At 44.2% G+C, this 13689-nt stretch overlaps 1 protein-coding gene across 2 annotated transcripts in view; it reads right to left on the reverse strand.

Annotated features, from left to right (window-relative positions):
• Positions 1–12522, reverse strand: part of LOC122981138 (potassium voltage-gated channel subfamily KQT member 2-like) — a 30612-nt gene extending 18090 nt beyond the window's left edge. For both annotated transcript variants that reach the window (XM_044349694.1, XM_044349693.1), the window contains exons 1-13: positions 11899–12522; positions 10161–10311; positions 9952–10042; positions 9730–9856; positions 9160–9335; positions 5640–5765; positions 5194–5304; positions 5005–5100; positions 2061–2155; positions 1920–1988; positions 1562–1591; positions 1242–1321; positions 881–1102 (exon numbers count right to left, since the gene is read on the reverse strand). In XM_044349694.1, coding sequence (XP_044205629.1) covers positions 881–1102; positions 1242–1321; positions 1562–1591; positions 1920–1988; positions 2061–2155; positions 5005–5100; positions 5194–5304; positions 5640–5765; positions 9160–9335; positions 9730–9856; positions 9952–10042; positions 10161–10311; positions 11899–12031 — 1507 coding nt within the window. In that variant the 5' untranslated portion in view covers positions 12032–12522. The remainder of the gene's footprint in view (positions 1–880; positions 1103–1241; positions 1322–1561; positions 1592–1919; positions 1989–2060; positions 2156–5004; positions 5101–5193; positions 5305–5639; positions 5766–9159; positions 9336–9729; positions 9857–9951; positions 10043–10160; positions 10312–11898) is intronic.
• Positions 12523–13689: the final 1167 nt, after the last annotated feature.

Raw genomic sequence — 13689 nt, forward strand, 5'->3', positions numbered from 1 at the left:
CCAGAGTTGGTGGAGTTGCCAAAAAACCTCAACAGGACTCTCACTGGATCAGTCCCTTCCTCAAGATCAGTAAAGAGACAGTCATGGTCTTCTGTAGTTTCACATAGTTTATTGATAGAATCTGCTAACGGTGCCAGGGCATCATCAATCATACATTTGAGGTCATTTACCAACATGGTGCGCAACTTCTCCAGGTCTGCGGGGAGAGATGATGAGTCAAAACACAGGAGCCTCTCTTAAGCACATCTACTTCCCTCTCATGCCAACTGGAAGTCCGCTGTCATGATTTTTTTGTTTTTGTTCGGGTTTTTTTCTTTATGTGTGTGTTTTTTTTTTAATTAATTAAAGATATACACTATATACATATGAAAAAATAAAAAAGCAGGCTGTCCCTGAGGCCCAGATAATGACTGTCTCTCTTCCTGACTGTGACCTGATCGGAGCTAAAGATCAGTGATTGTGATTGGTTCATCACCTTCACTCTGCAGGACAGACTCATACCAGCTACAGATGCAGCAACATGTAAATACATGTGATGACATGACGCTCTCCATGGAAACGATGGTAATAACATGAAAACACTGTCAGCTCTTGTTATGAATTTATTTTCTCAACACAAGCTTCTCCCAGAATGCAACACTGTCTTAAAGGAACAGGCTCATTCAGAGATCACCTGTAATTAATACTGTCGAGTTCAGCCTTCACTTATTCAGATATAGTGAGAGGCTGTTCTGTATTTGTTCTGTAGTTGTTCTCAGGTATTTCTGTTGTTGTTTTATGTTTGTTCTGCAGCTGCTCTGTGATTATTGTGTAAAAGCTTCACCAGTAAGTTTATCCTACAGACGGATTGTTATGATTGGCTGGGCTCAGCCCCTCTTACCTTCAGAATTTTGGCGGGAGGCAGCTCCTCTGATCCTGAAGGCCTGTCTGGTTCTGCTGCGTTCTCCGAAGCTCCAGCTCTTGGGAACCTTGCTGGGACTCTCTTCCAGACTGGGCTCCATGCTGGGGGAACGTCTCAGGGCCTGAACTCCCCCTGGGCCCCCAGGACCTCCAGGAACTCCAGGACCTCCAGGACCCACACCAGGACCACTAGTAGGAACCACTAGATGCAGGAAATATGATGAAAAGGTTGTCTTGGTTCCTGTTGGTCCAACAGTCTACAGGTTTTCACTCCAACACATTTACTGTGACCTGTGAACTGTCAAAAGACAATAGTTGAAGACATTTTTAAACAGACCCACCATGCTGAGGAGAACCTTTCCCTTTGGTCCCTGAACTCCGGGGAGATGAGAAGACCCTCTCCTTCAGACTGACCTTCTGACTGCAGGGACAAGAGTTCAACGGTAAGACATAGGCGTCAAAGGTCAAAGGTTAAGACGGAGGCAGCAGAGATCAAAGGTAGGATGTACAAAAGGTGTTGTAGGTCAAAGGTAGGACGCAGGTGTCAGAAGTCAGAGGTAAAATGTAGGTGTCAGAGGTCAAAGGTAAGACGTAGGTGTTGGAAGTCAAAGGTAAGACGTAGGTGTCAGAGGTCATCAGAGGTGAGAAATTGAACACGGACCTGGGAGACGGTTCAGGCTGGACTTCCTTCCTGTAAACAGGCAGGCAGAGGGAGAGATGGGGGTAGGGACAGGATGTAATTATTGATCACGATTCTGACTATTAAATGTCAAACAACTTGACACAAATGTTCTTCATCTGGTTACAAACAAGAAAACTGCAGTAGTTGCAGTACCTGTAGTATTAGTTGTAGAAACTGCAGTATTTGTAGTCGTAGTTGTAGTAATTGTGGTGGTAGTTGTAGTACTAGTGGTTATTGTGGTAAATCTAGTATTTGTAGTAGTTATTGTGGTAAACGTAGTAGTAGTTGCAGTAATTGTAGTAATGTGTGTTCTCTACTTGTATGAAACATGTCAGACCTGAATGAGAGTCCAGACTTGTTCTTGAGGTTCCTCAGTAGATCCAGCTGGTTGAGAGGAGGAATCAGCCTGCAGAGACAGTCACACATGAACACACATCCTGATGAAAACACCTGACGATGGTCAGGTGGACAGTCTCACCTGTACATGGGGACAGACACCGTCGTCTCATAGTAATCCCAGGTAGAAGTCAGGTCAGTCCGGCTCAGATTTGTGGCGTAGACCCTCCACGCCGCCTACAGAGAAACAGAGGATGTTACTGGTGTTTCCATAAACAGATACAGATGCTGATGTGAGCTGGAGCAACACCTCAGTTCATGTGTTTGGTGTGAGAGTTCAGCTGTGACAGACGTTTACATGTGAGGACTTTAAGTGTCCACATCAAGGACAAGTTTGAGTCCCTCACATGCCTTCATGTTCAGTCTGTTGTACATATTACTCATGAAGAAATCTGCCCCTAAAGTAATGAAGAGCTGGAGGACAAACCCACAGTCACTCTTCTGCAGTTTAGCAGTTTTCATCACTCACATCAGATGAAAATGTTCCAGAGGTTCAAAACATTTGTTTAATTTCTGAGAGTCACTGCAGCTGAGCAAGAAAACACTTCAGACAGACAGAGACAAGAATCTACTGAAGACGATGTTTTAAAATCAGTATCTGTATGAGTCCAGATGTTTTAACATCAGTATCTGTATGCGTCTATATGTTTTAACATCAGTATCTGTATGAGTCCAGATGTTTTAACATCAGTACCTGTATGAGTCCAGATGTTTTAACATCAGTATCTGTATGAGTCCAGATGTTTTAACATCAGTACCTGTATGAGTCCAGATGTTTTAACATCAGTACCTGTATGAGTCCAGATGTTTTAACATCAGTATCTGTATGAGTCCAGATGTTAAAACATCAGTACCTGTATGAGTCCAGATGTTTTAACATCAATACCTGTATGCGTCCAGATGTTTTAACATCAGTACCTGTATGCGTCCAGATGTTTTAACATCAATACCTGTATGAGTCCAGATGTTTTAACATCAGTACCTGTATGAGTCCAGATGTTTTAACATCAGTACCTGTATGCGTCCAGATGTTTTAACATCAGTACCTGTATGAGTCCAGATGTTTTAACATCAGTATCTGTATGAGTCCAGATGTTTTAACATCAGTACCTGTATGAGTCCAGATGTTTTAACATCAATACCTGTATGCGTCCAGATGTTTTAACATCAATACCTGTATGAGTCCAGATGTTTTAACATCAGTACCTGTATGAGTCCAGATGTTTTAACATCAGTACCTGTATGCGTCCAGATGTTTTAACATCAGTACCTGTATGAGTCCAGATGTTTTAACATCAGTACCTGTATGCGTCCAGATGTTTTAACATCAGTACCTGTATGAGTCCAGATGTTTTAACATCAGTATCTGTATGCGTCTATACATTTTAACATCAGTATCTGTATGAGTCCAGATGTTTTAACATCAGTATCTGTATGAGTCTGGATGTTTTAACATCAGTATCTGTATGCGTCTATATGTTTTAACATCAGTACCTGTATGCGTCCAGATGTTTTAACATCAATACCTGTATGAGTCCAGATGTTTTAACATCAGTACCTGTATGCGTCTATACGTTTTAACATCAGTACCTGTATGAGTCCAGATGTTTTAACATCAGTATCTGTATGAGTCCAGATGTTTTAACATCAGTACCTGTATGAGTCCAGATGTTTTAACATCAGTACCTGTATGCGTCTATACGTTTTAACATCAGTATCTGTATGAGTCCAGATGTTTTAACATCAGTATCTGTATGCGTCTATACATTTTAACATCAGTATCTGTATGAGTCCAGATGTTTTAACATCAGTATCTGTATGCGTCTATATGTTTTAACATCAGTACCTGTATGCGTCCAGATGTTTTAACATCAATACCTGTATGAGTCCAGATGTTTTAACATCAGTACCTGTATGAGTCCAGATGTTTTAACATCAGTATCTGTATGCGTCCAGATGTTTTAACATCAGTATCTGTATGAGTCCAGATGTTTTAACATCAGTATCTGTATGCGTCCAGATGTTTTAACATCAGTATCTGTATGAGTCCAGATGTTTTAACATCAGTATCTGTATGCGTCTATACATTTTAACATCAGTATCTGTATGAGTCCAGATGTTTTAACATCAGTATCTGTATGCGTCTATATGTTTTAACATCAGTACCTGTATGCGTCCAGATGTTTTAACATCAATACCTGTATGAGTCCAGATGTTTTAACATCAGTACCTGTATGAGTCCAGATGTTTTAACATCAGTATCTGTATGCGTCCAGATGTTTTAACATCAGTATCTGTATGAGTCCAGATGTTTTAACATCAGTATCTGTATGCGTCTATATGTTTTAACATCAGTATCTGTATGAGTCCAGATGTTTTAACATCAGTATCTGTATGAGTCCAGATGTTTTAACATCAGTACCTGTATGCGTCTATATGTTTTAACATCAGTATCTGTATGAGTCCAGATGTTTTAACATCAGTATCTGTATGCGTCTATATGTTTTAACATCAGTATCTGTATGAGTCCAGATGTTTTAACATCAGTACCTGTTTGCGTCTATACGTTAACAATAGTACCTGTATGAGTCCAGATGTTTTAACATCAGTATCTGTATGCGTCTATACGTTTTAACATCAGTACCTGTATGAGTCCAGATGTTTTAACATCAGTACCTGTATGCGTCTATACGTTTTAACATCAGTACCTGTATGAGTCCAGATGTTTTAACATCAGTACCTGTATGAGTCCAGATGTTTTAACATCAGTATCTGTATGCGTCTATATGTTTTAACATCAGTACCTGTATGAGTCCAGATGTTTTAACATCAGTATCTGTATGAGTCCAGATGTTTTAACATCAGTACCTGTATGCGTCTATACGTTTTAACATCAGTACCTGTATGAGTCCAGATGTTTTAACATCAGTACCTGTATGCGTCTATATGTTTTAACATCAGTACCTGTATGAGTCCAGATGTTTTACCATCAGTACCTGTTTGCGTCTATACGTTAACAATAGTACCTGTATGAGTCCAGCTGCTGGGTTGCGTCTCTTCTCAAAGTGTTTCTGTCTGTGCTGCTCCTGAACCTTCAGAGCAAAACCAGAGCCGAGGATCCCCTGAGAGACACACAGACAGAAAACAGATGAACGGGGATGAACCAGGTGGAGGCTCACCTGTCTCAGATAAACTCAGGTAACAGAGTGACTCACAGCCGGCAGAGCGAAGAATGAAACTCCAATCAGAGTGAAGGTTGCAGCCAGCAAGCGTCCATTCCAGGTGATGGGGAATTTATCTCCATACCCAATGGTTGTCAAGGTGATCTGACGGAGGCAGACAGAGGCCAATCAGATTGTTTGATCACTGAGGAGACGCTAACTAAAGCTCTACACCTGACCCAAACATTCACACTGTAAACTTCAAACCAGGAAATACACTTGACCCGAACATTCCACACTGTTTACCTGAGGAGGTCACAGTGACTGTGAGGACAGTATACTGTGCACGTACTAGTCTGTATTAGAGTACATTATTTTGTATTAGTAGATGTTAGTGTATTTTCAGTGTGTAATAGTGTATTTTTAGCATAGCATGTATCACTGTATTTTCAGTGTCTATTAGTGTGTATTAGTGTATTTTCAGTGTGTATTAGTCTCACCAGTCCCCACCACAAGGCATCGGCATACGTCTCAAACTGTTCGTTGTCTTCTTTTTCTGCCAAATAAACGAGGAAACTCGCCAGAATGAGACACAGAAAGCCAATATACCAGGCTGTGATCAACTCCTGCAGAGAGACAGACATTAAAGAATATCAGAGAGAGTCGTTATATATCAGAGAGACGTTATATATCAGAAAGACGTTATATATCAGAGACGTTAAATATCAGAGACGTTACATATCAGACATTATATATCAGAGAGACGTTATCCCCAAACACAGGAACCTTAGAAACAGCTGTAAATCCTGACATATATTTGGACTGTTTTTCTCCAGTAGACTTGTCTGAACTAACTTCAATGATTTGTTCAGCTAAACCATCAGCCTGTCTCTTAGATCCCATCCCAACTAGGCTGCTTAAGGAAGTCTTACTCTTAGTGAGCACTTCTTTACTAGATATGATCAATCTGTCTTTAGTAACAGGCTATGTACCACAGTCCTTTAAAGTAGCTGTAATTAAACCTCTTCTTAAGAAGCCTACTCTTGATTCAGGTGTTTTAGCCAATTATAGACCTATATCTAACCTTCCATTTCTATCCAAGATCCTTGAGAAAGCAGTCTCTAATCAGTTATGTGACTTTCTACATAACAATAGTTTATTTGAGGATTTTCAGTCAGGATTTAGAGGCATCATAGCACAGAGACAGCACTGGTGAAAGTCACTAATGACCTCCTAACTGCATCAGACAAAGGCGTTTTTTATTTTTGCTGTTTACAACCCCTCGAGTGCTAATGCCAGTGATGAGCTCAGGGAGCTTCACAATAGAATCTGCTCACTCCAACAGGTGAGCTGTCCCTCAGTATGACTACAGCAGATGTGAGGAGGTCCCTGCAGAAAGTAAACCCCCACAAGGCTGCAGGCCCAGATAACATCACAGGCCAGATCCTTAGGGACTGCACACACCAGCTTTAAGAGGTGATGATGGACATCTTCAACACCTCACTCTCCCAGGCAACTGTACCAACATGCCTCAAGACTGCCACCATTATCCCTGTCCCAAAGAGCTCAACAGTGCCGTGCCTGAATGATAATCGCCTGATAGAACTTACCCAAGTAGTCATGAAGTGCTTTAAATGGCTGTTCATTGCTCACATAAAGGACACCACGGACATCACAGTGGGTCCCCGTCAGTATGCATACAGAAAGAACCGCCAACCACCAGACTAAAGAGGAGGTTCTTTCAGTTGCTGTGAGACTGATAAACTCTACATCATACTGCTGCACCTTATTGAGCGATGCTGCTTATTACCACTCTTAATATGGGCATGTGCAATCAAGGCCACTGGATAACTGTTCATCTCCCCTCACACTTATTCATATTTATATATTGATTGACTATTTATTATAATGGGTTTATCATGTGCCTCTTCTGATTTTATTGTTTTATTATTGATTTTATTGTTTTATTATTGCTTTATTCTAAACCGGGATCTGAGTACCTAATTTCGTTCCCTCTCATGTACCAACATATTCTGGATTGGCAATAAACTGCCTTGAATCACTGAATCCTTGAATCCTTGACAGCTTTAATTACTTTTCAGATTCAAACTTTACATAAAATAACATAATGATGAGTTTATAAATTACAAAACATTATTAAATCAGCGGTTCCCAGACTTTTTGATTTGTGGCCACTTACAAAAGTGTGTATTTGTGTCTCTTTGTCATGTTTCAGTTGTCTTTGAGTTGTTTGCAGTTACACCAAAGAGACATTTCCCCTCACATGGTTTCAAATAAATAACTGTTTAAGGTCGAAAGAGGTAAAATTCTCCAATATTTCACAAGGATTTAAGAAAAATGCTGAAAAAATCATCCAAATTAAATTTTAAGTAGCAGAACTATGTTTTTTCTACTTTGCTATAATCTCAGCACCCCTCCGATTTATCTCATGATCCTCACAAAGAAGTTCAAACTGGCTCTACCTCCAGCAGCTACAGCAGTAAAATGCTTGATGCTTAAAATACTTGAAGTACATTTAGCTGGCAATACTTCTGTACTTTTACTAAAGTAGAATTTTAAGTAATTTGAAGTATTTTAACAGTGTGGTACTTTACTTAAGTAAATGATCTGAGTACTTCCACCACAGTTTAAATGTTATATATTAACATATAGCAGAGAACCAGTCATTCAAAAATAGGCTACTTCATTACTAGTGATTACTATAGCTAAATATGTATAATAGCAATAGAAGTGACTATTCAGCTCTACTGTACACCATGTATGCAGTCCGTGTATGGATTAACACACGCTAACAACAATCCAGCACCTCTCTAACAGTTACAACGCACTGCAGTGACATTACTGGTAGTTGTGGGTTGAGACTGAGAGTGTGACCAGACCCAGTAAGTGACTTGCAGAAATCATGTTATAGCCTATCATTTTTTTTACTTTTTCTGGGTACAGGGTTCAGGGTTCAAGGTTTAAGGTTCAGGGTTCAGAGTTCAGGGTTCAGGGTACAGGGTTCAGGGTGCAGGGTTCAGGGTTCAAGGTACAGGGTTCAGGGTTCAGGGTTCAGGGTTCAAGATACAGGGTTCAGGGTTCAGGGTCTAAGGTTCAGGGTTCAGAGTTCAGGGTTCACAGAACAGGGTTAAGGGTACAGGCTTCAGGGTAAAGGGTACAGGGTACAGGATTCACAGGACAGGGTTCAGGGTAAAGGGTTCAGGGTAAAAGGTAAAGGGTAAAGGATACAGGGTTCCCGGTACAGTATTCAGGGTAAAGGGTACAAAATACAGGGTTCACAGAACAGGGTTCAGGGTATAGGCTTCAGGGTAAAGGGTACAGGGTACAGGGGTCAAGGTACAGGGTTCAGGGTACAGGCTTCAGGATAAAGGGTTCAGGGTTCAGGGTACAGGGTTCACAGAACAGGGTTCAAGGTACAGGGTTCAGGGTAAAGGGTACAGGGTACAGGGTTCACAGGACAGGGTTCAGGGTAAAAGGTAAAGATTACAGGATACAGAGTTCAGGTTTCAGGGTACAGGGTTCACAGAACAGGGTTCAGGGTACAGGGTTCAGGGTTCAAGATACAGGGTTCAGGGTTCAGAGTTCAGGGTTCAGGGTACAGGCTTCAGGGTAAAGGCTACAGGGTACAGGGTTCACAGGACAGAGTTCAGGGTACAGGGTACAGGGTTCAGGGTTCAGGGTTCAAGATACAGGGTTCAGGGTTCAGAGTTCAGGGTTCAGGGTACAGGCTTCAGGGTAAAGGCTACAGGGTACAGGGTTCACAGGACAGGGTACAGGGTACAGGGTTCAGGGTAAAAGGTAAAGGGTACAGGATACAGGGTTCCTGGTACAGTATTCAGGGTAAAGGGTACAAAATACAGGGTTCACAGAACAGGGTTCAGGGTAAAGGGTTCAGGGTACAGGGTTCAGGGTACAGGCTTCAGGGTAAAGGGTACAGGGCACAGGGTACAGGGTACAGGGTTCACAGGACAGGGTTCAGGGTACAGGGTTCAGGGTTACCTTGCTGTGGGCATACACCACTGATCCCAGCAGCTTCCAGGTTCCTCCTCGTCGGTCCATCCGGATCATCCTCAGAATCTGAAGGAAACGAAGCGAGCGGATTGCTGATGTGGCGAAGACGTTTCCTTGACTCCCCGCTGCCAACACTGATATGGACGCTATCAACACCATGATGTCTGCAAAGAGACAGACAGACAGACAGGTGAACCGGGAAGCATTCAGACCATCAGTTCGGACCTCTTATTCATCTGAAGGGAGTCGGTGTGTCGGAGCTCCAGCTCTGATGGATGTCGTGTTTCTGATGTGTAACTTCACGATCATCATGACAAAAGATAAAACAGTTTCCACCATGATAACTTTCCAGAGCTGTAAATCTTGTCTGTGAGTGTTACAAACCTCTGAAGTGTTCTAGAGTCTGATAAACCTTTAAACTTGTGGATCTGGAGCTCCGTTTGGATAAACTGGATCATATTTCATGTCTAACTTGAACCCTGTGATGTTTTCAGTCTGAACTCAGCCTCGCTCAGCTGACTCCAGTCTCACAGTACAAGTTAAAGTCGTCACACTCACCGATGACACAGAACGGTTTTCTGGCAAATTTGAGTCGTCCTCTCCATCCTCTGTACCGACAACAACAACCTGCCGCCCAGATCCTCACCATGTACTCCACCCCGAACACCACGATGGTCACCACCTCCTGTTACACACCACAACGTTATGTTTGTAGTTATATTTATGTCCCTGCTTCACTGTCCGCAGATAAATCTTCTCTTTTAGTTTGTCTCATTTTACCAGGAAGTAGAGAGCATCCTCCGAACTCTTCTCGTACTCTTTGATGGTGGAGAACACAGACAGAACCAGACAGGAGAACACCAGGAGGAACCTGAGGAGAGAACACAGGTTAGAGGAGGAGGAGGAAGAGGAGGACAATGAGAGAACACAGGTTAGAGGAGGAGGAGGAAGAGGAAGAGGACTGTACAGGTGTGCAGACAGGTAGTTACACGTATGCGTGGTAGATGAAGGCCCAGCCTCGTGGTCGCTCCAGAACGTTGTACAGAAAGTTCTGCAGTCGCCTGTAGACGGCGTTTCGTTTGGGAGGTTTCTTCCCTCCAGAGACGCTGCTGCGCTGCCGCCGAGGCCCCTCCTCCCCTCCTAACACACACACACACACAGAAACACACACACACACACACAGACACACACACACACACACACACACATACACACACACACACATACACACACACACACACACAGAAACACACACACACACACACAGACACACACACACACACACACACACACACACACACATATACACACACACACACACACACACACACACACACACAGACACACACACACACACACACACACACACACACACAGAAACACACACACACACACACACACACACAGAAACACACACACACACACACACACACACACACACACACAGAAACACACACACACACACACACACACACACACACACACACACACACACACAGAAACACACACACACACACAGAGAAACACACACACACACACACACACAGAAACACACACACACACACACACACACACACACACACACACACACACAGAGACACACACACACACACACAGAAACACACACACACACACACACACACACACACACACACACACACACACACACACACACACAGAGACACACACACACACACACACACACAGAAACACACACACACACACAGAGAAACACACACACACACACAGAAACACACACACACACACACACACACACAGAAACACACACACACACACACACACACACACACACACACAGAAACACACACACACACACAGAGAAACACACACACACACACACACACAGAAACACACACACACACAGACACACACACACACACACACACACACACACACACAGAGACACACACACACACACACAGAAACACACACACACACACACACACACACACACACACAGAAACACACACACACACACACACACACACACACATGTTTACTGTTTTCTGCTATTTCTGTTCTTTTTATTTGTTTATTTTATTTCATTTAATGATTTTGATGCTTAAAAACGCGTCGACATGTTTATAAAATGCGATTTCAGCTGCAGCTGTAAAGAGAAAATAAATTATTAATAAATATCTTGTAAAGATTTGAGAGTTAAACTTTTAACAGCTTTTTCTTTGTGGACAGTCGGATCTGAAGTTTGACTTTTTGATTAAGAATTTGAATTTCTGAAAATGAAACTTGGTCAAAAAAGTGAGAAAATGAATGAAACAGATGTGCGAGCAGAGGTTCCTTCATGTTCAGTAAACTGAGGGCAGATATGATCAGTCATAAAACGAGACAATTTACTCCACAGTTGTTTTGTTTGTTTGTGTTTTTGCGATAAATGTAGCAGCGTTTCTCTACTGTACCTGCATCTGCTGATCAGCTACTGTCGCACACAGATCGATCATTGATACACAGATCAATACTCTGCTAGAGAAAGAGCTTTCCATGCTTCAGTGTCTGATAAACTGTGACTGACGCAGAGCTGGCAGCCAATCACATTCAAGCACCCGTCCGACATGTTTACAGCAAACATCTCCTTTAACCTGATTGGTTGAAAATGCAGCTGTGGGTTTTATGTTTTATCCACCGCAGTGAACACGGATAATGTCCCGCAACATTCCCGCATCGGCTGCACCTGCTCTGTGTTTCGTTTACCTGCGATGAGCAGAGCTCCGTCCCTGCTGGACTCGGTCCCCCCGGCCTCCAGACCCACGAAGCCGACCTTCAGCGTCTTCTGGTCGGCCTGCGCTCCGGGGAACACCCCGCCGTTCCGAGATTTCTGCACCATGACGGAGAGACGCGACCCGCACCGAACCGCTGATCTACTGCCTGCCCGCACGCAGAGCGCCGAGGCCGGCCAGGCCCGGCGGGTTCATCGCTGCTGCTGCTGCTGCTGCGGAGAAGGAGGAGCAGGAGGAGGAGGAGGAGGAGGAGGAGGAGAGAAGATAGGAGGTGAAGAGGAGAATGAACCCGCAGAGACACGCGCAGGCGGAGGATGCTGATCAGCAGATTTTTCTCCCCGAGTTCTCGCACAAAAGGAAACAGAATGACGTCATCGACGGTTATCGATCAAGCACACTGTTTTAAAAAAAACAACAAAAAATATCAGATGATCGATTAAATAAAGAAAGAAACAGGAAAAGAGATCAATGTGCGCGTGTTTAAGCATCATCTCTGTCCGTCACCATGGTAACCGAATAATCAGATGATGATAACCCGGACAACCAGAGGAGAGGCAGAGGGAGGTACACGGTCAGGGAGAGGAGGAGGAAGAGGAGGAGGTAGAGGAGGAGAAGGAGAGGAGGAGGAAGAGGAGGAGGTAGAGAAGGAGGTAGAGAAGGAGAAGGAGAGGAGGAGGAAGAGGAGGAGGTAGAGAAGGAGAAGGAGAGGAGGAGGAAGAGGAGGAGGTAGAGAAGGAGAGGAGAAGGAGAGGAGGAGGAAGAGGAGGAGGTAGAGAAGGAGAGGAGAAGGAGAGGAGGAGGAAGAGGAGGAGAAGGAGAGGAGGAGGTAGAGGAGGAGAAGGAGAGGAGGAGGAGGTAGAGAAGGAGAGGAGGAGAAGGAGAGGAGGAGGAAGAGGAGGAGGTGGAGAAGGAGAGGAGGATGAAGAGGAGGAGAAGGAGAGGAGGAGGAAGAGGAGGAGAAGGAGAGGAGGAGGAAGAGGAGGAGGAAGAGGAGGAGAAGGAGAGGAGGAGGAGGTAGAGAAAGAGAGGAGGAGGTAGAGGAGGAGGTAGAGGAGGAGGTAGAGAAGGAGAGGAAGAGGATGAGGAAGAGGAGGAGGTAGAGAAGGAGGAGGAGGAAGAGGAGGAGGTAGAGAAGGAGAGGAAGAGGAGGAGGAGGAGAGGAGGAGGAAGAGGAGGAGGTAGAGAAGGAGGAGAGGAGGAGGAAGAGGAGGAGGAGGAGGAAGAGGAGGAGGTAGAGAAGGAGAAGGAGGAGGAGGAGGAGGAGAGGAGGAGGAAGAGGAGGAGGTAGAGAAGGAGAGGAAGAGGAGGAGGAGGAGAGGAGGAGGAAGAGGAGGAGGTAGAGAAGGAGAAGGAGGAGGAGGAGGAGGAGAGGAGGAGGAAGAGGAGGAGGTAGAGAAGGAGAGGAAGAGGAGGAGAGGAGGAGGAAGAGGAGGAGAAGGAGAGAAGGAGGAAGAGGAGAGAATGACAGAAACACGATCTGACACTGAGACAGCACCCATCCTGGACCAGCACCCATCCTGGACCAGCACCCATCCTGGACCAGCACCTATCCTGGACCAGCACCCATCCTGGACCCAGTCTGCTTCCCTGCCATGCCCTGAGGTTTTGGATCTGGTCTCTGGATGACGTCTTCATCCTCCTTCTATGTGAATAATGTCGTGTGATGTGAGTCTCCGCTGTGTGCAGGTGTAGTCTGTCCTCCTGCCAGGTCTCCATGGTGATGGAGGTCTCCATGGTGATGGAGGTCACATGGCTCAGGTCCCAT

The sequence above is a fragment of the Thunnus albacares genome, chromosome 4 (genome assembly GCF_914725855.1).
Source record: "Thunnus albacares chromosome 4, fThuAlb1.1, whole genome shotgun sequence".
NCBI lineage: Eukaryota > Metazoa > Chordata > Actinopteri > Scombriformes > Scombridae > Thunnus > Thunnus albacares.